Source organism: Pinus tabuliformis, chromosome 7, assembly GCF_031772625.1.
Source record: "Pinus tabuliformis cultivar Carrire ecotype Pingquan chromosome 7, CPIR1, whole genome shotgun sequence".
Lineage (NCBI taxonomy): Eukaryota > Viridiplantae > Streptophyta > Pinopsida > Pinales > Pinaceae > Pinus > Pinus tabuliformis.
In genome coordinates, this window is record NC_142293.1 from 723,388,101 (window position 1) to 723,411,832 (window position 23,732).

General features: G+C 36.9%; 1 protein-coding gene across 1 annotated transcript; it reads right to left on the reverse strand.

Annotated features, from left to right (window-relative positions):
• Nucleotides 1-711: 711 nt before the first annotated feature.
• On the reverse strand, nucleotides 712-2,782 carry LOC149249578 (ribonuclease 1-like). The gene is made up of 6 exons (XM_089453410.1): nucleotides 2,706-2,782; nucleotides 2,397-2,531; nucleotides 2,080-2,164; nucleotides 1,801-1,956; nucleotides 1,506-1,701; nucleotides 712-1,413 (listed from the first exon to the last, which is right to left on the reverse strand). Exons 1-6 carry the CDS (start codon nucleotides 2,780-2,782, stop codon nucleotides 1,118-1,120), a joined length of 945 nt encoding a protein of 314 aa, XP_089309536.1. The 3' UTR covers nucleotides 712-1,117.
• Between the last annotated feature and the right edge of the window lie 20,950 nt (nucleotides 2,783-23,732).

The window sequence follows — 23,732 nt, forward strand, 5'->3', positions numbered from 1 at the left end:
TCAACCCTACATAATATTTAATTCCAGCATGTTAAAAAACATTTCTTATGAATCTCCAGGGATTTCTGTTCTGCAATCCTGAAGTGTCTCAACTGTCACAAAACCTTAAAGAAAATTTTGAAATCTAATGTCCACGAAACCTAAAACACAAACCACTTTATGCTCAATAGGTAGAAAGCTTGGAACATTTAATCTGCCCCTTCATCTTGAGCTTTGACAAAGGCTTCTTCCTCAACTTTGCGACCAGCAACACTTTCTGTCTCACCATAGACTGGTAAATGGGCTTCAGAATTTCCATCCTCTGTAAGCTGGGCATGGGTAGCATCTCCTTTATGTAACTTGTGGCGTTTCTTGGATGGCATATCTCTTTCTTCCTTCATTGAATCATCTTTTCTTTTTCCAAGAACATTGTCTTTGCCAGTCTCTGTTGTCTCCTGCTCCTTTGTCTTTGCCATTCCTAACATGCATATTGAATTTATATTTTTCTTAAATGCTCAAGACAAGAAAGGCCTGAGCAGAAGGTTGGAAAAAATAAAAAATAAAAAAATCAAAAACCACTTTAGCCTTGAGTGATTTAAAAAGTATTGGAAGGAAAAAATTGAAAAAATAAAAAACTTCTTTAAACAAGATCAAAATAATCTGGTTTCTCTGCAAAATCCTTTCAGAATTCGAGTCTGGAATTTAACTATACATAAACTATGACCAGTATAGTAAACTATGACCAATACAAACACGATTTTCTGCAATTCCTTGAAGCAAGCTCTGAAGCAGTGCATTATCGTCTAAATGTATAAAATATTGCCCTGTTTTGTAAATTTTCGAGCAGCGAGAAAACACACAGAATAAAACCCTAACCTTACTCGGCCTGTCTCCGATCACTTCAGAAAATAGCTCAAATTGGAAGGCTGAAACAACAAACAGGCTGTCAAAACAACCATGTCATACCCTGCCATGGCCTAGACACCTCCTGGACTCTGTTTCCATAATCAGTGCGACGGACCGCTTCTTTGTTCAATTCTTCTCAATGACAGCTTTGAGGAATCAAGGGGCCGACCTGACTGAACAAACCCTTGGCCCTAAAAATTTGACAGATGAAAGAAATGCTCACTGTGGAGAGCTAATGATCCTCTGTTCCATTAGTATTGTTTTCGCTTGTGAAAGCTTCTTGGATCTTGTGATCGTTGTCCCAGAAAGGAGGAAATACAAGCATGGAAGGGCAATTGCTGTGCGGGTAAAAGGGGCATTCGATAACAGTGAAAGCGTCCCATTTATCAACACATACATACAACTGATATAGTTGATGCTCTCCCTCCTCGCTTCTGTTGCATTCGATTCTTGGCAGTTGTCTAGTGCTTTCTCTAATGGCTTCTTTGATATTCCTCAAATTGTATTCTCTTCCGTCAGGTTTAATACCTACAAACAAACTACCAATTACTATTACAAATCTAAATACTGATTTTGTATGAAAGAATTAATTTGGAAGCAGTCTCGTGGTATCTGATCACCTGCTTCTTTAAGCGCCCTGAGAATGTCCATATTTTCTCTCAAGGAAAGAGCCAACTCAAAGTATGAATGCTCATCAAGATTGAGAGAGCAAGTGTCGTGCTTCTCCCATTCGTGCCCCCAGAATTTGTGTCCATCACTGCTAGGACAGCTTAAAGAATCCCAATATTTGTTCAGCTCTTCCTTCAGATCTGAAATCTGCAAATTCTCTCACAATACATAAAATCCGGCCATGATCATATAAGTCAAACATTATATTTTATTACCACGCATGGAAAAGTATAGAGTGAGCAGCACCTTTGAGTAATCGAATTCTCTGGAAGAATCACAAAACTGTGGACATTTCCCGTCGCTATAATTGGGCCAGAGACCATGAATGGAAAAGTCAGAAGCAGGCTTTCCTGTGCGAGGGTAACAGCATCCTCTACGCGTATCACAGTATGAACCAGGCCACTGCATTTACAAGCAATTGATTTCCATTAACATACACTACGAGAAAGAATACTGAAGCAGAAAAGGAATTTGATGTTCAGAATCACTTCTTGAAAATGATTAGCAGGTATAATGAATATATACCTGTTGCACGAAATAATAGAAATCCAAGGATCTCGCAATAACACCAGTGAAATAGCACTCAAATATGATGAGCACCAAAATTATACTTCAGAGGAAAACCAGGTCGGGCATTTGAAATCCCCCTTCAGATCTTCTAATACATCACTATCAGATTCGCATCTGGAAAGGCAGGTAGCCCGCCAGGAGCACGAACTCTGCAGGGCCAGATGTTGGCCTTGGCTGCGTCGTATCCCTTCTGGGTAATCACCTGCAGTGAAACGTATGACAGCGCGCCGCACGCGGTGTGGAGAAGGTCCTCCGGTATGAACTGTTCTCACAGCGCACTGAGGCTAAGGTCGGTGACCTTCATATCGCCATTTTCGTCTACTGGTTCTCCGACTTCCGGTGACATGAACCCTGGTTCTCCGACTTCCGGTGACATGTGATCCAACGGTTCAACCTTTCTCAATCGTCTAACATATAATCTAACGGTATTTAAGGGTGACAGATAGACAACAAGGGGAGTTCATTTCAGAGGGAACGCCTTACGGCGTAATAATTGCATGAAAGATCATGTAAAAACCATGTATGAAAACACTTAAAGAAGAAGTAACATAAAGAAGACCATAAATACAATGCACACAAACGTTTGATAATGGAGCTCTTCCAGTGTGGACTGTGTCCCTAGGCCCTGCTTCAATAGTGGGGAGGCCGCTTCATTCATCTTAGCAAAAATGCAAATGAGTACCTGTTATAATATATTAGTATAACCCCATTTCTAAGGATGACCTGAAAATGGGCTGGTCATATGCAAAAACATACTGAACCAATGAAATCGTGGTGAATTTTTTATTAAAATGAGTATAAACTCGGCTACATTTCTCCTCTATCAACTTTGGACCCCCTAGAAAATATCCAGATTCCATAGTAGGATCTTTGCAGGTATATTTTGAGAATATTCCTTTGTAACCACACCCTCAGGCTTTCACTTCAAGATTCTGGACTCTGGGTTTAGCTGGCCTTCAACAACGTTCCACTCTTCCGCGTTGTTCCATTAGTCAGTCCTCCTTTGCTTGAATGGAAATAGGTTAGGTTTAAATGTTTTGGGTGGTGGACTTTACAAAGTCTGCATGCCTGTCATGACGGTTGACGCATTGTTTGTAGTTCGTTATGGTGATAGGATGTTGTGGGTTCAACTCCGCGAACTCCCAATGACATATATGTTTTATTATATGTAATGGCAAAAGGTTTAAAACTGTTTTTTCCCCTATCATGAAAACCGTTACATCATAAACCTCAATCCATTAACCATGGATTAGGACATAACCGTAGTTCCCTTGACCGGACCAACAAAATACCATGGACTGAAAACCATCATGCCCAAAACCATGTGTGAAATCCATGCACAAAACCATAGCTAGGTCCGCCCACCTAATATAGGGTCCAAAAAAAAATTCACGAGGTGCTGCCCCGAACCCCATGCAGGGGGGCCCACCCCTACGCGTGGGGTAGTGGTGGAAAGAATATAACACAACCCAACATAATTATACCTAAGAAAAAGAGATGTTATAATCTTCTTAGGCCTTGAAGGATATTATAAGAGGTTTATAAAGGATTTTAATAAATCGCCTCTCCTTTATTTTCCTTGCTAACCAAAGATGTTGAGTTTTGTTGGACATATCCATGCCAATAAGCATTTGAGAGCATAAAGGAAAATTAAATTACAACACCTATTCTTAGAGGTCATTGTAATTTGACCTTTCCCTTTCACACTCACATAGATTCTTCTGATAGGGAAATTGGAGAAACTATAGGTCAACTTGAGGGTAAAATTCCTTATGCAATCTACTTCATTAGTAATAATTTGTCGAAGGCTAAATTGAATTACACTATAACAGAAAAAGGGTTCCTCATTATTATGCATTCTTTGAATAAGTTTAGACATTATATTATTGGTTACCATGTTTTTGTACATACTGAACATGTAACAATTACATATTTTTTGAACAAACTATATGTAAATTCTAGGATAATCGGGTGGCTATTTCTTTTACAACAATTTGACTTAACCACTATTGAAAAACCGGGGAAAGAAAATGTTGTTGCATATTCCTTATCAAGATTAACCTTTTTTTGTAGATGAAGGGTTGGTTGATGATCAACTTCCAAATGGGCATATTTTTTCCATCTCACTTCTTTCTTCATGTCTTGTTAACATTTCCATCTATATAACAACTGGAAAACTCTCTCCTCACTTGTCTTCAAGGGAGAAATGCAAGATCATTAGACAAAATTCCTCTTATACCTGGATTAGGGGAAGCCTCTTCAAATTGGGACTTGATCAAGTTTTAAGAAGATGTGTGAGGGGGGATGAGGTCTATGATATCCTCTCATCTTGTCATGATGGTACTTGTGGAGGTCATTTTTCCACAAGATGGTAATATTGTCAGATCATACAAATAGGATACTTTTGGCCAACTCTTCATAAAGATGCCCAAATATACATTGCAAAATGTGATCAACGCTAGAGAATGGGGAAGCCTGCAAGGAAGGATAAAATTTCTCTTCAAACCCCAATGTCTTCTGAGTCATTTGAGAAATGGGGAATGGGATTCATTGGTCCTATTGATCCCCCATCCTAATAGAAAATTTGCATCATGTATTCACTGATTAATTAACTAAATGGGATGAAGTAAAAGTAATTAAGGAAGACACAAAGAAAAAGGTAGTTAAGTTATTAAGAGAAAATATTTTCTAAAGTTTTTGTTTTCCAAAAGAGTTGGTAACAAATCAAGGAACCCAGTTTACTTCCAACCTATTTGAAAGAATAATGAAGCAGCACCCCATTCACCATTGAAAAGCTAATGCCTACCACCCCTAAGCAAATTGGTAGGTAGAGGTCACTAATAGATCCTTGGAGAACACTCTTACTAAAACAATTAGTGGTAGAGAGAAAGACTGGGTAGAAAGTCTTGTTGAAGCCACTTGGGCCTACATTACTGCTCCGAAAACAACCGCTAATTTCACCCCCTGTGAGCTAGTTTATGGGAAGAAGTTTTTGTTACCAACTGAGTTTGAATGGCACACTTTGAGTTTGGAATCTCAGCTATATATTGACCAAGGAAGAGACTGAAAGAATATAGAAACTAAATGCCCTGTGTTAGTACTAGATGCAGGCCTTGATGCATACTGAGGTAGTCCAAATAAAAAGGAAAGTTTGGCATGATAGATACATCAAAAACAGAGCCTTCCAAGAGGGTGATTGGGATATCTTATATGATTCTATTTCGAGGACTTTAAAGGAAAAATCATGATCAAATGGTTGGGACCTTACCTAGTGGAAAAATTGTATGACATTGGATCTATAGGAATCAAAACCATATATGAGGAAACCCCATTATTAGTGAACGGTCACAGACTAAAAGTTTATAGGAAGCCCCTTTCCAAGGCTGAATTTTCAAGTTTCAATAGGTAAGGAATTGAATGTGATTTAGAGCACTAGTGCTCCCAACCTATCTAACACCTAACTAACAAAAAAAGAAGAAAAAACAAATAAAGTCTAAAGTGAAAACCTTCTTTGAGGCTCTTAAGATAGGCTTAGTGGTTAAAAATCTCCATGAGGTAGTCACTGAGTTGGGGAAAAAAAATGAAACTCTAGGTGAATACCTCTTCTGAGGTGCCCGAAGTAGGTTCAATGAAAGAAAACCTCCATGAGGTAGCCAATGAGCCCAAAAAAAGAGAAAAAAATGAAGAAAAAGGGAAAAAACATATTGATATCTCACATTGATTTTTTTACAGGAGAATTTCACCTAAAATGGGCATTCTGCAAAAATAAGAAATAGAACAGTCTTGCACCCATTTCAAGCCATCAGTACATATTGCCTCAAGGTTGGCCCAGTTGGTATCCCTATACCATTTTACATTCCCTTACATCATTCCCGATATCATCCACCTCATGCTCCTTACTTTCCATAGGTTTTTAACAACATTCCTAAAATTCTAGAAAAAATTCCATAACTACTAAAAGAAATACCTATCTCTAAAAAATCTACATATCCAAGTTTTTTTAGCATCTTTTCCATGTCCAAGCTTCACAAATGTCCTCCCCTCACCCTGTTCACCCTATTCCACCCTATAGATATCCATTTCCTTCACTTTTTCATCATAGTCAAAATCAAAACCTTCTCCATCCACATTTCCTTCATCCCTTTGAATTATCAAGTCATCTACATCACTTAAGGATATTTTTCACTAAGATTGAAAGGCGTTTATGCCTACTACAGGAACCTACATGGTTATGTAGAAAGTTTCAAATGCCCTGCAAACTCAACTTTTTTAGCATATAAGGATCCCTATGAGAGAATTGTGTTTTCCAATAACTCTATAGCTCCAGAAGCAACCTCTAGGATTGATAAAAAAGTACTAAGCATCTATAGGATCCCCTACATATTGTTACAAGATGAAACATACACAACTACTAGAATCAAGCCAGTCTCTGAAAGAATCTGCGACCATGGAATTCATTAACACCAAGTGTCCAAAAGGTAAAAATGGAGCCCCAAAGTCTCTCTGAAATCATCTAAAGCATAGTGAAAATCTCCTGTTTGTGCAAATCAAGGCTCAAATAGGATAGCAACTAAAATCTAACTAACATTCTAAAAACCATGTTTATAAGGTAATCTTCCCACATATAAGAGACAAGTAAGATAAGCAGGATTATCTCCCTGACTCATTTGAAAAGTTAGCCATTATCTTTTTATGATGAAACAGTTGAAGTGGAGAATACATTCAATGGTTACATTGGGGAGTGGAGTGGTAGATGGGACAGATAAACATTTTGCATTGAATCCCATCAATTCCACCCCTTAACTATGTTATACTTTGTATCCATTTTGAAAACGAAATAGTAGTAATCTCCCCGTCGATGAAGTGCATGCAATAGTAATAAATCATATGTTGTTACAAAAATTGTCACGGGTTGATATAGGAATTACCGCATGCTACTACAAGAGCTATTACAAATAGTTATAGGTTTGCAAGTGGTTTGCTACATGATAGTGTAAAGACTACTAGATTTTCCTCACCGCACATCAAAAACTCTTTGCATTCATTAAAAACATCGGTACCTAAAAACAAACCCTGAATTTTTTACCAAGTCCTCTTCCCCAGAAGTTATTTGATGACAGCAAAGTTGCATCTTTAGATAATTCGCGGACCTGTGGGTTATGGGCCCACATATACATCGGGAGCATTCCAATTAGCAGAATCATAACAAAACCCGACCAATCACCAACGAACGGTCTTGATGGCCGGAACTCAACGAGGTTTGAATCTCGTTGTATAAAACCTTATCACGTCTGAATCAAATGTTAACCTCTGCACACTTTCGGAAGCGATATGCGTGCGATTACCCAATAAACGGATGGTCCAATCACCCTAAACCGTAAACTCTTTTTAATGAGTTTATCAGGACCGCTAACTGAGGTAACGTGCTTGCAAGTTTCCATGCAATCACTGTGGATCTTTTTCCATCGGACAGTTATCACGTCGTCCGCTCGCCAACTAACCCAGAAAATTTCCACCGTCGATGTGACCCCACTCGATCCAACGGCTATCGCGCAATCTTGTGCAGATTTTTGCACGGTCATTATCGAGTTGCGAGCACACAATAAAAATAGTTTTCTCGTGCTACGTGTCAATCGCTAAGCTTAATCGCGTGAATTTTAGAAATATTGTTTACTAACTTGAGGGCGTGCGAGATACCATTTACCATTTGCGAAGACCGCTCCATCCTTCTTTGGACACGTGGTTTTAATCTCCACCATTCCTCTTCCATAAATATTATCAGTCGATCTGTCCGATCCAACGGTTTCCGCTATGCTATTCAATTGACTCTAGTTTCGATTGAATACTCTCCTCCGTTGATCTGTTCCCAAATCCAACAGATCTCTCATTCACTTGTTGGTGGAATTTGCATTTCAACACAAGTCTATCTCTGCCATACTTTGTCTAAGGCGAAATTCATAGGAACTTCGTCCTTTACACTCACACACGTATATTTATCAACTTACAGTAAAGAACAATACTTAAACCATACACAGACACACAAAATTCAGATAACATGCATATTTCGATTATATACAGAACTCGATTACAGGCTAAGGCCTCACGGCCCGAACTCACGAATTGCCCTGTGGCTACATTGTGTACTCTCTATCTATATTCCACACAACACAGACTCTCTTATATAAGAAATTACAAAAGCGTGGATCATCTAGGATCCACGATTTCCTCCCACAAATCACCTAGAACCACTCAATCAAACCCCTAAATCTCTCTATTCGCATGTATGGCAGATAATTACATTTAATCAAGCCTTCTAGAGACTTATCAATTCCATCAATTTAGCTCTATTTAAACAGAATTTGCCCTGGTTTACAATGATTTTCCACGTTTCCCCTTTCACAGCTTTAAATTTAAATTTTGATTAAGCGTGGTCAAATGCTCCTGCATCATTATTCAACCTGCATAGTTTGTTTTGTGTCAAAATAGGCACACAATCTGTATATATATATATCTATATATATATATATATATATATATATATAGAGAGAGAGAGAGAGAGAGAGAGAGAGAGAGAGAGAGAGATATATATATAGTTTTGTGCCAAACTATAAGTAGGAGGATAGGAGATTCATAATTTTCCTTTTTTATATTTGTTGCCCACTTTGTTGAAGGTATAAGATCAAAATTGTGCTAATATTTGGAATTGTGTCCATTTAAAAAAAAACATATGGGCTCTCCAATAGGAAATCATGTTCCAAGTAGCAGCAGAGCCACACCAACTCCTCTCAAAATTGTTATTACCACAGAGAAACAAACCATTTAATTAGATTAATATTATAGGAGTTATAAGAAGGAAATTTTCTAGTGTGGTTGCAAATTAGCATCCAAAATCTGGTTGAAGGAATCCTATGAGAGGACAGAATGAGAGGTAGTTTTAACAAAAGGGATCCCACCGACACCAACAGAATTTACCAACGCCTTGGAGTTGTTAACATCTTTGAAAATTGACAATGGTTAGGGTTCTTTGAAAAATCAATGGCTTTGATGATGAAATGGCAAAGGCGTTTTCCATGAATTTTTAGAACCCTGAGGGGCATGAGTTTTTCATTGTAGTCAAGGGACTAGTGATTTGATTCAATGAGGACTCTCTGAGAATCATCACAACTCTTCCTACTTTATTGTAGAAGGAAGAGAGGTAGGAGGACATCACTTCCAAAAAAGGTTCTTTCTTACAAAATGAAAAACCTAATTAGGAAGAGAGGTAGGAGGCCATCACTTCCAAAAAAGGTTCTTTCTTACAAAATGAAAAACCTAATTAGGACAAAAATGGGGTGAAGAGGGAAATCTTGATTGATCCCTAGGGTGGGGTAACCTACCATATCATCAAGCCACATCTATTGTGAGGGTAGGTTGAACATAGTCTATGCTTACCAATTCAAGTTTTTATATCAGCTAAGATTGCAATCCCACTTCCCAACCTCTTAATCATTGAGCATCTTATTCTTTCTCCTACAATCTCTAAAGGAGATGAGCACTAAAGTAGATGGAAAGCATAAGTACTTGGACCATCATGGCATGATTAAACTAATTATGATTGATTCATTGGAAGGCTTACACATCCTATTACTTGAGCCAAATTTTTGGATATGGATAGATAGGCATTTCTAGAAGCACAAGAAGAACTCAATAGGCCTAAAAATATTACAACTAAAAAGAGGAATGGGAAGGAAAGAGCCAGCCCCTCAAAACAAAATAAGAAATACACCTTGGTGGAGGAAGAAAAAGGAGATATTAGCCACCTTCGCAGGTTTAAGTACCCCTACCAAGCCCAAAGTAAGTAAACATGTCCAAAAAATTGTCTATGTAAGGAGGAAAAGCAATAAAATTAGATTCATTGGAAAGCATCAACCTCCTTCTACTACTCCTATTGCAATAGAGGAAACACCTACCCCGAAGAGAAATTGTAGTAGGAAGGATAAATGTAGGTCTTGCTAGAGATTTAGGAACTAGAAACTGAGGTGCAATGTAGAAAAATGGTATTACTTCCCAAAGGAAATAGAGCAGAAATAAGATCAGTCTTCCCAGCTACAAGAACAACACATAGAGTTACTAGAGGCAGAAAAAAACAAAGTAGCATGCACCAAGGAAGCAATCTTCCTTCTTTTCTTTTCCATTAAGGGATGATCCTCTTGCTACAGGGACATCAGGTGTATTGATGCCTACACATATAATACCCCATCCAATGATTGAGGTGGAGAAAACCAAAGTAAAATCCTAAAGGTCGAAAAGAATTTCCCAAGAGGGGTGGCAGATATTGCTAGAATGGAGGATGAAGTTAAAAAAGTAAGGAAGGAAATGTACCTCTTGAAAATATAATAATCCAACAGAAGATAACACTTTGAGAAAAAAATAAATACCTAAGGAGTCAACTGAAACAAGCACAAGGATTGTTAAGAGACAAATATGCTTGTATTGCAGCGATGGAAACATTATTAGAAACCATGACGCATCTTTCCCTAAAGGTGGTAAACTATAGGAAACCATCCAAAGCATATTCATTTTTCCTAAAAGAGCAATGATGTAGATTCCAAATTAATCAAACATCTCAAAGAGGCACATGAAATTGCAAGAGACCAAACACTTCATAGATTTTTGCCAAGATTGTATCATGGAGGACAAAACAAAACTAGCTGAATTTTATATGCATAACCTTGTTCTCTATGATATGCTTGTTTGGGACCCTAATCCTTACTTGGGGGATGTATAGTTATTTGCATTATCATCTTCGCTAAGGAATGAGGAGATTAGAGCAAAAGAAGTGAGCAGAGCCATGGAGAGGGAGTTGAAGGAGTCTTTATGGATCAGACCAGAGCAACCGTATGCTTCAGTGCTTGTTCAAGCACATGTAATTTTTGCACAGGACCCTGAAATAGAAGCTATTTGGAAGAAAAATAAATTAGAATCCATATTTCACTTTGAGGAGACATTGAAGCTATTGGGAGAGTTCACGAGCTGACAAAATAAGATGGCAAGGCTTATCTTACAGCGTGAAGATGAGGGAGTATCACTCTCTTGATAAAATTCAAGCAACATTAGTCACAAAACTCATCTTTATAAGAAATCATCTAAAAGCTTTGGATTCAATGGATAGGAATCAAATTTAATCCACCTCTACTACTCTGGATAAAGGAGCATCAAATCCAAGAAGAGGAAGCCAAGTGTGGAAGGACATATAAAAGAATGTAGGATTTTATCTAGTAGGGAGATCCACAACTAGCTCAGCTTGAGACATCAAGTAGACAATCAGAGAGATAAATGAGTAGAAGAAGAGAAGAGAGGAAGATTGAGTTTCCCAAGGATGAGAAAAAGTTCGAGTAGGGGGATATGATGGCCATCCAAAATAGGTAAATCATAATTCCTGTCAATCCGCTCCTAGGTGCATAAAATAATGTTTGACCCCACATTTTGCACTTAATGGTATGGTTTCCTAGCTTAATGAGTTCCTATAAGATCGATGTGGGTTGTGTAGGATTTATAAATATATTGAGCATATTCTTAGGAATCTAGAATTGGATAAATTCTAGGGACTTTCTCCTTGTAGCAAGAAGATTGAAACTCAATTGGCTCGGGGTATTTAATGCATGCTCCCATTGTTGACAGTTATACCCAGGGCAGGATCCATTCTTTTTAGGTTCTTTGCGTGTGGAATGTTTCCCTACCTCAAGGAGGATTTTCGCCCACCTAATGTATAAATAGGATATTTGAATTGGATTTTGAGGCAATAAAGAAGGAATAGGGCTTTTGAATTTTCAAGCAAGTTTTTCAACATTGTAATTTATGATGTAAGACATATTTTTAGTTAATGGAAGTAATTCCTCATTTCATATTTTTATCTTGGTTCTTATTTAAGGACTTTGAGCATCCTTGGGCTGGTCTCACCCAAAGAGATTCAAATACCTCTTCTATTTATATTTCTATTATTTCAATGGATGTATTTTACTTGTTTATCTTTTGAATCAACATTTCTAGAAATTACAATTTGATAGCTTCATGCTTTGTTAAGTAGGTAGTTTTATTATCTAACCTTATTTAAAAGTCATTTTTACAATTTGTTAGCCTCTTAGATTACCCATATCACTTAACATTGCAATTTTAAGACTTTTTCCATTTCATTTCAATTGTTGTTACAATTTCTGCAATTTTTTGTTTTACAGTGCAGCGAAGATTATGGTTACAGAGGTTGAACAAAGTTTGGTTTCATAGTGTTAAATCTTAGACTTAATTGTCCATTGCATTTACTAGTTGAATAACATAATTTCACATCATTCCTACCCCCTTCTCTCACTTTAGGTTTTCATTTCAGCCATTTTGTTGGCTTATTGGTTTTTTCCTATAACAAAACAGGTAATCTTTTAACTGCAAGCAAATAGTCGGTTTTATTTGTCGAGTTCTGCAATAAACTCATGATTTAGTTTCCTTAACATATTAAGACATGTCTGGGATGTTGAGGTTGGAGTTTGGAATAATAAAAATCTCATGAAGTTTCCTTTAGATGTTTTTATTATATGCTTTATGAGTGTTGTTTTTAGCTTATGCACCATAGATTCAGGTTTACTTTACAAGTATTTTATTTTCAAGAAAAAAGTTCTTTCCATTTCCTCCAATCAACATAGTTGTGTGCCATTTTATTTCTTCAAGTTATTTTTTCAATTTCACTTTCTTGTAGTATAGTTAGCTCAACAGCTTGACTAAATTTTTGTCCCTTTATCCCACAATCCAACATTTGTCACCTACATAAGGATTGGAAGAGGAAATAGATAGTTTTTGTTGCACATATAGTGCCAACCCTCTAAATTTTATATGAACCCTGTGTTGATAATTAAAGCTATCAATCATGGGAGTTACAACATTATTGTTGCAATACTGAGGGCCATAAATGGTCAAAAGTATATTCTACCTTCACCTTAGGAGAAAATTTTCAAGGAGGCTATAACATAGCAAGGAAAGTCTTCCCAATATGTTTTCTCTTAGTACATCCATGTATTCCATGTTGGTTGTGATCTAGAGGTAAAGTGAAGCACTTTCTATAATGATGACCTGGTGTCAAAACCCAACAAAGGTAATCCTAGGTTAGAGCAGTTAACTAAGTCTTTTGAAGGTGTTAGTAATGTTAATGTAGCAGTGCAAGTTCCATGTTAATGTATAAAAGTTGTTAATGATAGTATTCTAAGCTAATGCAGTATATGCGAATGAGACTAGGTACAAGTGAAGGGTATAGATAGAGTTCCTATGGTTGTAAAGATGATACTATGGACTCTCTAGTCAAATAAATAAATAAAATGTTAGGTATGGAGCCTGATTATCTTCCATATTGTTCAAAGGTTTTTGTTTTAGCCACGTTGGATTCCTTTCGTATCGAGGTGGCAGCACCGCCCATTTAAACGTCATCAGGGGGGTCTGGGTGGGCGGCGGCAACTTTAATGAGACCCCCCTGGTGGTGGTTTGAGGTTAGCGCCCCCAAAGCTAAAAATAGATTAAAATTTGCCTTGTAAAATATTGTAATTCGTAGTCAATCTGGGTCGTTCATTAGGCGAATGATATGACAATAGAAGTTATGTTAATTTAGGGTTTTTTTTCCCTAGAAGGAAACCCTTGGTTTATATGAGGGAATTGTATTGCGGTTGTGTATTATTATTTTGACCGAAAGAGAGAGAGAGGAGACTGTGTGAGTGCAGATGAAATTATAGTGGATCTATTGTAGGTTGTATCTCTTCATTTTGCTGGATAATATAAAAGAAAGGACTAGTTGTTTCTCTGTGGACGTAGCCCAAATTGGGTGAACCACGTATATTTATGTCTCTCTTGTTTTATGTATTTCTATATTTTTGTTTCCACAATATTTTATGTATTTCATTGCTCCATTAATTAATTTCTAACAACTGGTATTAAAGCAAAAGGTTTATTTGGCTAATAAACTTGCAGGAGAGAAGGGTTCCTATTTAGAGTGGGAGCAATGGCAGAAGATGGTAGGTTTAGGGTCGAGAAATTTAACGACCAAAACTACTAGTTGTGGAAGATGAAAATGGAAGATTATCTGTATCTAAATGATCTATACCTACCATTAAGCAGAAAAACAAAGAAGCTAACGACTATGATAGACACAGAATGGGAGATTCTTGACAGAAAATCCCTAGGAACAATACAGCTCTGTTTGGTAGCGTTGGTGGCATTTAACATTTCAAAGGAAACAACAACAAAAGGTTTAATGACGACATTAGCCAAACTATATGAAAAAACCTCAGAGCCAAATAAGGTATTTCTTATGAAGCATCTATTTAATATGAAGATGTCAGAAGGCAAATTTGTTGTTAATCATTTAAATGAATTTAACACAGTTACTAGTCATCTAAGTTTCTAGGGGTAAATTTTGATGATGAAGTTAGGGCTCTATTTTTTCTATGCTCATTTCCAAAAATTTAGAATGGCTAATTTATGGATATCAGTAACTATGTCTCTAGACCTGGTACTTTAAAGTTTGATGATGTTGTTGGTGCCATCCTTAGTGAGCAAATGCGACGGAAAAGTTCCGGTGAGACATTAGGTAATGCTTTGGCTGTAGATACTAGGGGAAGAAAAATGGAAAGATGAAGGAGCCCAGGAAATCACAGTAAGTCAAGAAAATGCATATCCAAATCCAGGTCATGGATAGTGCATTGGAAAGGTGGGAAGAAAGGACACCTGAAGAAAGACTGTAAATCTCAGAAAGAAAAAGAAGGGGATGGACAGCAAGAGAACAATCATGAATCGAATGTGACAGGTGATGTATTGCAAGATGATTTGATTCTTTAATTAGAAAATATAATTGATACCTGGGTGGTTGATTCAGGGGCCTCATTCCATGCCACACCTGATAGGAAACATTTGCGTGACTATGTTCAAGGAAATTTTGGACAAGTTCGTCTGGGTGATGATAAACCCTGTAAAATTGTTATAATAGGTAAGGTTTTTATAAAGAAACATAACGGAAACCAATTACTATTAAAGGAGGTAAATCATGTTCTAGATCTTAAAAAAAAAAAAAAAAAAATCAACTAGGCAATTTGGAGGTGAAGGTTGTGGAACTACCTTTACAGACAAAACATGGAAGGTCACTAAAGGAGTTGTGGCAATAGCAAAAGGAGAAAAGGTTGGTACATTGTATTTAGGCAATAGTATTTTTAATTTCATTAATGATTTAACCTCTACATGAGAATATATGACATTATCGCATTATAGGCTCAAACACATGAGCGAGAAGGGGATGTAGATTCTTCACTCAAGAAATTTGTTGCCAGGTTTGAAGCATGTTGATTTGGATTTTTGTGAGAATTGCATTTATGGAAAGCACAAGAGAGTCATATTTATCAGAGTTGGGAAAGAAAAGGAGAGAAAAAATAGAACTTGTGCATACAGATGTATGGGGGCCTGCTCAAGTATCATCTCTTGGTGGCTCTCGCTATTATGTTACATTTATTGATGATGCAACTAGGAAAACCTAGATTTATTGTATTCGAAATAAATCTTATGTATTTGATACTTTAAATAAATGGAAAGCTTTGGTTGAGAATGAAACAGGAAAGAAACTGAATTGTCTCATATAAGACAATGGAGGTGAATATTGCAACAAATATTTTGATAACTACTATTCAAAGCATGGAATTCATAGAGAAGGCACTTCCAGGAACACCACAGTGAAATGGTGTGTTAGAAAGGATGACTAGGACAATCATGGAGTGTTGGGTTGTGTTATATTCTTTCCATGACTAGACCCCCTCTAAGGGATCCTGGGTAGCACCCAAGGAAAAAAAAAAATTGGACCCTATATTAGGTGGGTGGACCTACCTATGGTTTTGTGCATGGTTTCTGCACATGGTTTTGGGTGCGATGGTTTTCGGTCCATGGTATTTTGTAGATCCGGTCAAGGGAACTACGGTTATGTTCTAATCCAGGGTTAATGGATTGGGGTTTATGAATGCTCCGGCATCTATATATATGTATTGTAACGTTGAAAGGAACATAATGAAAAATCAATCTGGTAGTCCCGGTTTTGGGATCCATGGGAAAATATTTGTGTATATGTGTTTTATGTGTTATGCTCTCGCCATTGTTTATTTTCTATTTTAGAATTCATATGCAAGTAATTTCTGTACGGGGTTAAAGCCTACATGGAGTGTGCAAGGTGCATGATATTTCATGCAGGATTGCCCTTACCATTTTAGGCAAATGTTGTAGACGCACTATTGTTTATCAAATAAATACAGGGCCTTCAAGTTTCTTACATGGCGGTATTCCAGAGGAGGCATGGACAGGTAAAAAGGTAAACTACTCATTTTTAAAGAATTTCGATTGTGGAGCTTTTGTCCACATGAATAAAGAAAATATATCAAATTTTGATGAAAAAACAAAGAAATGTAACTTTATTATATATGGTGTAAATGATTTTGGTTATCGTTTATATGATTATGAAAATAATTAGGAGATGAGATGTCATATTCAATGAAATGATCTTGTATAAGGATTAGATGAAGGAAAAGAAATAGGAAAAGGAAAACAAAGAATACACAGTGCTTGATGATATCACAGAAAAAAGTAAAGGTGCCAGAAAATTATAATGATCAACAACCACAACAACAATAGGCACCTCAAACACCTGAGAGTGGTGTTATAAGATCTACTAGGATAAGTAGACCCCCTGAATGGTACTCTCCTTCATTATATTATGTATTGTTGACTAATTTTGGTGCTCTGGAAAGGTATGAAGAAGCAATGCAGGTAGAAACTAGGAAGAAGTGGGAGAAATCCATGAAAGAAGAGATGGTCTCCTTGATGCATAACTAGCCTTGGGACTTATTCAAGTTGCCTGCAAGTAAAACAGAATTGTAGAATAAATGGGTTTACAAGTTGAAGGAAGAAAATGGAGGAAAACAGAGGTATAAGGCTAGACTTGTGGTGAAGGGGTTTGCACAAAAGAAAGGTATAGACTTTGATGGAATTTTTTCTCTTGTTGTTAAAATGACGTCAATCAGAACTATTTTAATTCTAGTGGCAGAAAAAGATTTGCATCTTGAGTAGTTAGATGTAAAGACGATCTTTATACATGGGGATTTGGAGGAAGCAATATATATGCAGCAGCCACAAGGGTATGAGGTCAAAGGGAAGGAGAAGTTAGTGTACAAATTGAAGAAGAGCTTGTATGGCTTAAAACAAGCTCCAAGGCAGTGGTATCCAAAATTTGACAGCTTTGTGTCTGAACAAGGCTATACTAGATGTCATTCTGACCATTGTCTTTATATTAAAAATAAAAATTATGGCAACTATATTATATTGTTATTGTATGTAAATGACATCTAACATGTAGGAAATAAATGTGCTCAAAGGAAAATTGGAAAATTCATTTGCAATGAAGGATTTGGATGTTGCAAAATAAACCCTTGGTATGAGAATAACTAGAGACAGTATAAATCGAAAATTAACATTGTCTCGGAGTGAGTACATAGAAAAGGTGTTGGAAAGATTTAATATGCAGAATGCAAAACTAGTTAGTACACCTTTATATATCTATTTCAAACCAAGTAAGGAGATGTGTCCGAAGACTCGGGAAGAGATGAATTATTTGTGTAAAGTTCCATATGCATCAGCAATTGGAAGCTTAATGTATGGAATGGTCTACACAAGGCCTAATATTGCATATGCAGTGGGATTTGTAAACAGGTATATGAAAAATCTAGGAAAAGAGCATTGGATGGAAGTGATGTGGATTCTTAGGTATTTGAGAGCTACCACAAATCAAGCATTATGCTATGGTGGTTCAAATATTGCTCTACAGGGATATGGTGATGCATATATGGAAGGTGATAGAGATAACATGAGGAGAACCACAGGGCATGTGTTTACTGTAGGTGGAACAACTGTCAGTTGGGTTTCAAAATTGCCAAACATTGTTGCCCTCTCAACAACGGAAGAAGAGTATGTTGCTTCTATAGAGGATAATAAAGAAATGATTTTGCTACAAAGGTTTGTGGATGAAGTGGGCAAGAAGTAGGGAATGGGCAAGTTATACAATGACAGCAAAGTGCCATTCATCTTGCAAATAACTCAACATTTCATTCCAAGAATAAACATATACAACTCAAGTACTGTTTCATACAGTTAGTGTTGGAAGATGGACAGCTGAAGCTAGAAAATATACACACTAGCCATAATCCTACATATATGTTAACGAAAGTTGTAACCAGTGAGAAACTCAAATTTTGCTCAGTTTTAATTGGTCTTCAAGTATTATGGTGACAATGACAAACAAATAGGTCCAGGTGGAGTCATTATCCATCAAGTAAAGCAACTAAGTAGGAGATTGTTGGGTGTGGAGCCTGATTATCTTCGTGATTGTTCATTGGTTTTTGTTTCATCCATGTTAGATTCTTGTTCCAAAGCCACCCATTTAAACACTGTCAAGGGGGTCTAGGTGGGAGAGACAATGACTTTTACGATCCCCCCCCCCATTGTGGTGGGGGTTTTGGGGCAGCACCCTCAAAGCTAAAAATAGATGAAAATGGCCTTGTAAAATATTGTAATTTCGTAGTCAATCTAGGTCATTCATTAGGCGAAAGATCTAACGGTATAAGATATGTTGATTTAGAGTTTTTTTCCCTAGAAGGCAACCCTTGGTCTATATGAGGGAATTTTATTGTGTTTGTGTATTATTATTCTAAGTGAGAGAGAGAGAAAGGAGAATATGTGAGAGCGAAGAGGAAATTACAATAGATCTATTGTATGTTGTATCTCTTCATTTTACTGGATAATATAAAAGGAAGAATTGGTTGTTTCTTCATGGACATAGCCCAAATTGGGTGAACCATGTATACTTTTGTCTCTCTTGTTTTATGTGTTTCTATATTTGTGTTTCCACAATATTTTGTGTATTTCATAGCTTTGTTAATTAATTTCTAACATAAAAATGCAACATTCAAAGATTTTTTACTAGGTAAATTTATATATGTATTATATTATTTTACTATCAACCTAATTTTCCATTCCTTTCTTCATTGAATATGTTATCCTTCTTTGAATCAATCGTAAGAGATCCTAGCTCCACAAAATGAACTACTTTTCCTATTATGTGTTGGTTACTTTACTACAAAAAAATTGTATCGTCAATAATGGAGATGATTGATACAAGAGAATAAATGTACCGTTGCTACCTAAAAGTATAATTAAGACTTAAGAAATTTTTGAAAGGGTAATAAACCAACCCAATTATAAATATTTTAGTAGCATTATAATCACCCCCATTTTAAGATTGTATTGCATGTGTTTTACACACCTTCATGATGAAGGGCCTTAATGTTATAGGTTTAAAGAACCATATAGGGACAAAGCAAAGAATATTGTAAATAAACAATGAAATGAATACTACCCCTAAAGCATGATTGTAAAAAAACTGAACCTCCAAAGTTATACCCATCAATAGAGGTGATATGATGTGCCTTTGATACCAACATGATCTAAGATCTTCTCTTCGATTGATGTTAGCATAATTGCATGAAAGATCATGTAAAAACCATGTATGAAAACACTTAAAGAAGAAGAAACATAAAGGAGACCATAAAGACAATGCACACAAACGTTTTATAATAGAGATCTTCCAGTGTGGACTGTGACCCCGGGCCCTGCTTCAATAGTGGGGAGGCCGCTTCATTCATCTTAGCAAAAATGCAAATGAGTACTTGTCAAAATATATTAGTATAACCCCATTTCTAAGGATGACCTGAAAATGGGCTGCTCATATGCAAAAACATACTGAACCAATGAAATCGTGGCGAATTTTTTATTAAAATGACTATAAACTCAGCTATATTTTTCCTCTATCAACTTTGGACCCCCTAGAAAATCTCTAGATTCCATAGTAGGATCTTTGCAGGTATATTTTGAGAATATTCCTTTGGAACCGCACCCTCAAGCTTTCGCTTGAAGATTCTGGACTCTGGGTTTAGCTTGCCTTCGACAACGTTCCACTCCTTCGCATTGTTCCATTAGTCGGTCCTCCTTTGCTTTAATGGAAATAGGTTAGGTTTAAAATGTTTTGGGCGGTGGACTTTACAAAGTCTGCCTGCCTGTCATGACGGTTGACGCATTGTTTGTAGTTCGTTATGGTGATAGGATGTTGTGGGTTCAACCCTGCGAACTCCCAATGACATATATGTTTTATTATATATAATGACAAAAGGTTTAAAACTGTTTTGTCCCCTATCATGGAAACCATTATATCATTCATCGATTGTTAACTTTGACCACCGATAACAATATTAAAACCATGTGTTATATTGAACCTCCACTCATTTAACTATTTTTTGTTACAACATATATATAGATATGTGTGTGTGTGTGTGTTGTTGATTGCCCGCTTATCAAACCGTCACATACCATTGTTTATATTAGGAGTTCCACCATGTTTGGAACTGTGACCCCATCGTTCAGTTCAAATTGTTGTTAAATATATTACAAAATCCACCGAATATGAAACTCTCGATATTTTAATCCGTCAAATTGGTTGGTTAGGGACCAATTTGGCCACCCATTGGGTGCCACATAACACCATTTGCTTAGGCCTTATGGCCCCATATCATTGGGCCACCTAACTTCCAACATGTTTGGTGGGGCGTCACCAGATTTGGTGGTGTCCCTATATTTAACCATGACTAAGGCATTTGTCAGATTTAGCAAGGCTTCGTGAACTTTAGCTATTGATTTGGCGGGACCTCCAATTTGGCGAGGCTCCAAATTATCTAGTGACAACTAAATCTTGTCCTTTTTCCCAAGTTTGACAACGACTTTCACTGAGAATAACTTCTACATACGAAGTCAGATTTAGATGTTGTTTGCGCCATTGGATTTCTTGTGATGATATCTTCGATGCGGTCCTAGTTTCACTACAATATGCAAAATTTTATTTTTGATACAATAGGGATCCACATGTATCATTCCTCCCCATTGAAGGAATTTTGGTCCTCCAAAAGTATAAGTAGTACTGCAATCTCGTTTTCCATAACAAATGTCTCTTACAGGTCACCTTTCCTTTCCTTCACCTCTGTACTTCAGAATGAGGAATGATGAAGTTGACACCTATATCCATATGCAAATTTGTAGCTACCAATACATGTCCAACTTGCAAGATTCCAAACAAGACCATACTTGCCAAGAGTTTCTAGAACACGCATGGTCAATTTTTACAACAGAAACCATACCCTTTGCTATTTAACTAAAGGCCAAAATATCACTATGTTGCATATACAAGTTATGTTATACATTCATCAATTTTACAAACATTTTTTGCAACATGTGATTTACAATGGTGGACATGCTCAAACTACTTAAAAAGTCTACCCAACTCTTACCTAATGAGGCTAATGGGCTTTTTTCTTGTAGTTGGATTCCTTGTTGAATTGCTTCCTTAGTCGATTCCTTCTCAGGTGCTTTCATATGCTCCATGTCCTTCTTTAGGCGTAGCTCTGGACCAAACATGATCTGATATGCCTCTGATGCTAGCATGATCCAAGATCTTTTCTTTGGTTGATGTTAGTATATTTTCATGAAAAAACCTATAAAAATCATGTATGCAAGCACTTAAAAAAGAAGCAACATAAAGGAGACCATAAACACAATGAACACAAAATTTTGATAACAAAGTTCGTCCAGTGTGGACTACATCTCTGAGACCTACTTCAATAGTGGGGAGGTTGCTTCATTCATCTCAGCAAAAATGTAAATGAGTACATGGAAAAATACATCATTATACTTCTATTTCTAAGGATGACCTAAAAATGCAGTGCTTAGATGCAAAAACAGAATACGCTAGTGAAATTGTGGCAAAATTCTAGTTAAAATGAGTATAAACTCAGTTATACTCCACCTCTGTCAACTCTAGACCCCCCAACGAATCCTCAGATTCCACAATATGATCTTTGTGGAATATATTGAGAATATTCCTCTAGAACCGTGCCCTCATGGTTCTGCTTCAAGGTTCCATACTCTAGGTTTTGCTTTCCCTTGGCAATGTAGAAAAGTTGTGATAGGTTAACCCGATAATGCAATATAGATCAAAGCAGAATACTATAACCTACTTCTACTATTAATTGGCGGAAGCTTAAAGATCGAGCTGAACAATATAACCAGAAGAAGAAGAATCAATGGCACAATACACATGAAAATACTTTGGGGAAAGCCTCGGTTAAAAATCCCATACTATTGTATTATCATACATGGTGGAAATACATAGGAATTATACAAAGCCTTAGCTCTCACAGCTAGCCAGCTCTCAGTACAATCCTCACAGATGCTCACAGGAAATCTTGGCTTCTCTCCAGCCTTCCTCTCTGCCCTCCAAGCTCCTATTTTCTTATGCTATTCCTTGTGGATGATTTGCCTTTTACCAAGTGGAAAACCAAGCCTTCAAAACTGTGCAATCCTCAAGGATGAATCCTTGATTGCATGCATGAGTTTTCTCCATGAGAAAACACATGTAGCTAATAGTACACTATCCTTGAACATTAATCTCAACTAGGTCTTTCTCAGAATAGACATGCATGAGTTTCTGATGAGGGAATCTTCAGTTCACTGGAGTAGCACTAGTTCAGTGCATTAATGCATCAATTGACTATTAACTCACTATTAGTTCCTCAAATAGTTTGGAACTAATTTAACTGGACTTAACCCAGTAAAATGTGTTAACTAATTACAACTCAAATATAACTCAATCTTATCCCCTTAATTTAAGGGATAACTCTTGCATGATTTCAGAAAGACTTCTAACTTGAATTTCTCCAACTAATTAATTTAAAATAAATTAATTAATTAATTCCAAGTAGCGGTTAAGACTAAATTCGATTTTAATTCACAATTTAATTCAAAGACAAATTAAATTGGAATATTCGTGTTGCCATATTACAACACTCCCTCTCAACAAGAAAGGGATTTAAGTATTGGAGGGTTTATGCAGTGCATTATATTAGATATCATTTTGGGATTCAATTGCGTTAAGTAAGTCATTCTTGCATGACCATTTCCATGAGAGGTAGTCATAACTGACTAATTTCTCATGATTTTTGAATAGTTCACTTAGCACTCATTGCATCGGGTGATGCTCACAGGGGTGAAGAAGTGGGATTGAAACTAGTGAAATGAATCACATAGAGTCAATCATCACTTCCGGGGCTTGCACCTGGTAACCAGGACTTCCCGGGAGGTCACCCATCCCAGATCACCTCTGGATCAAGTGCAGTTAACTATGGAGTTTTCCCCACAATCCACCCTGATCCTATCTCTATGGAACTTTAATTTACACTTTGACAATGCCTTTGTCAAAATGTCAGCATCTTGCTCCTCTGTCGAAATATACTGCAGCAACATGATCCTCCTCGCTACACAGTCTCTAAGATGATGATACCGGATGTCGATGTGCTTGGACCTATCATGAAATATTGGATTCTCAGAGAGTTTGATACAACTCTGATTATCACAATAGATCACAGTTGGATCCATCCTCTAATCAAACAAACCAACTAGGATTTTCCGCA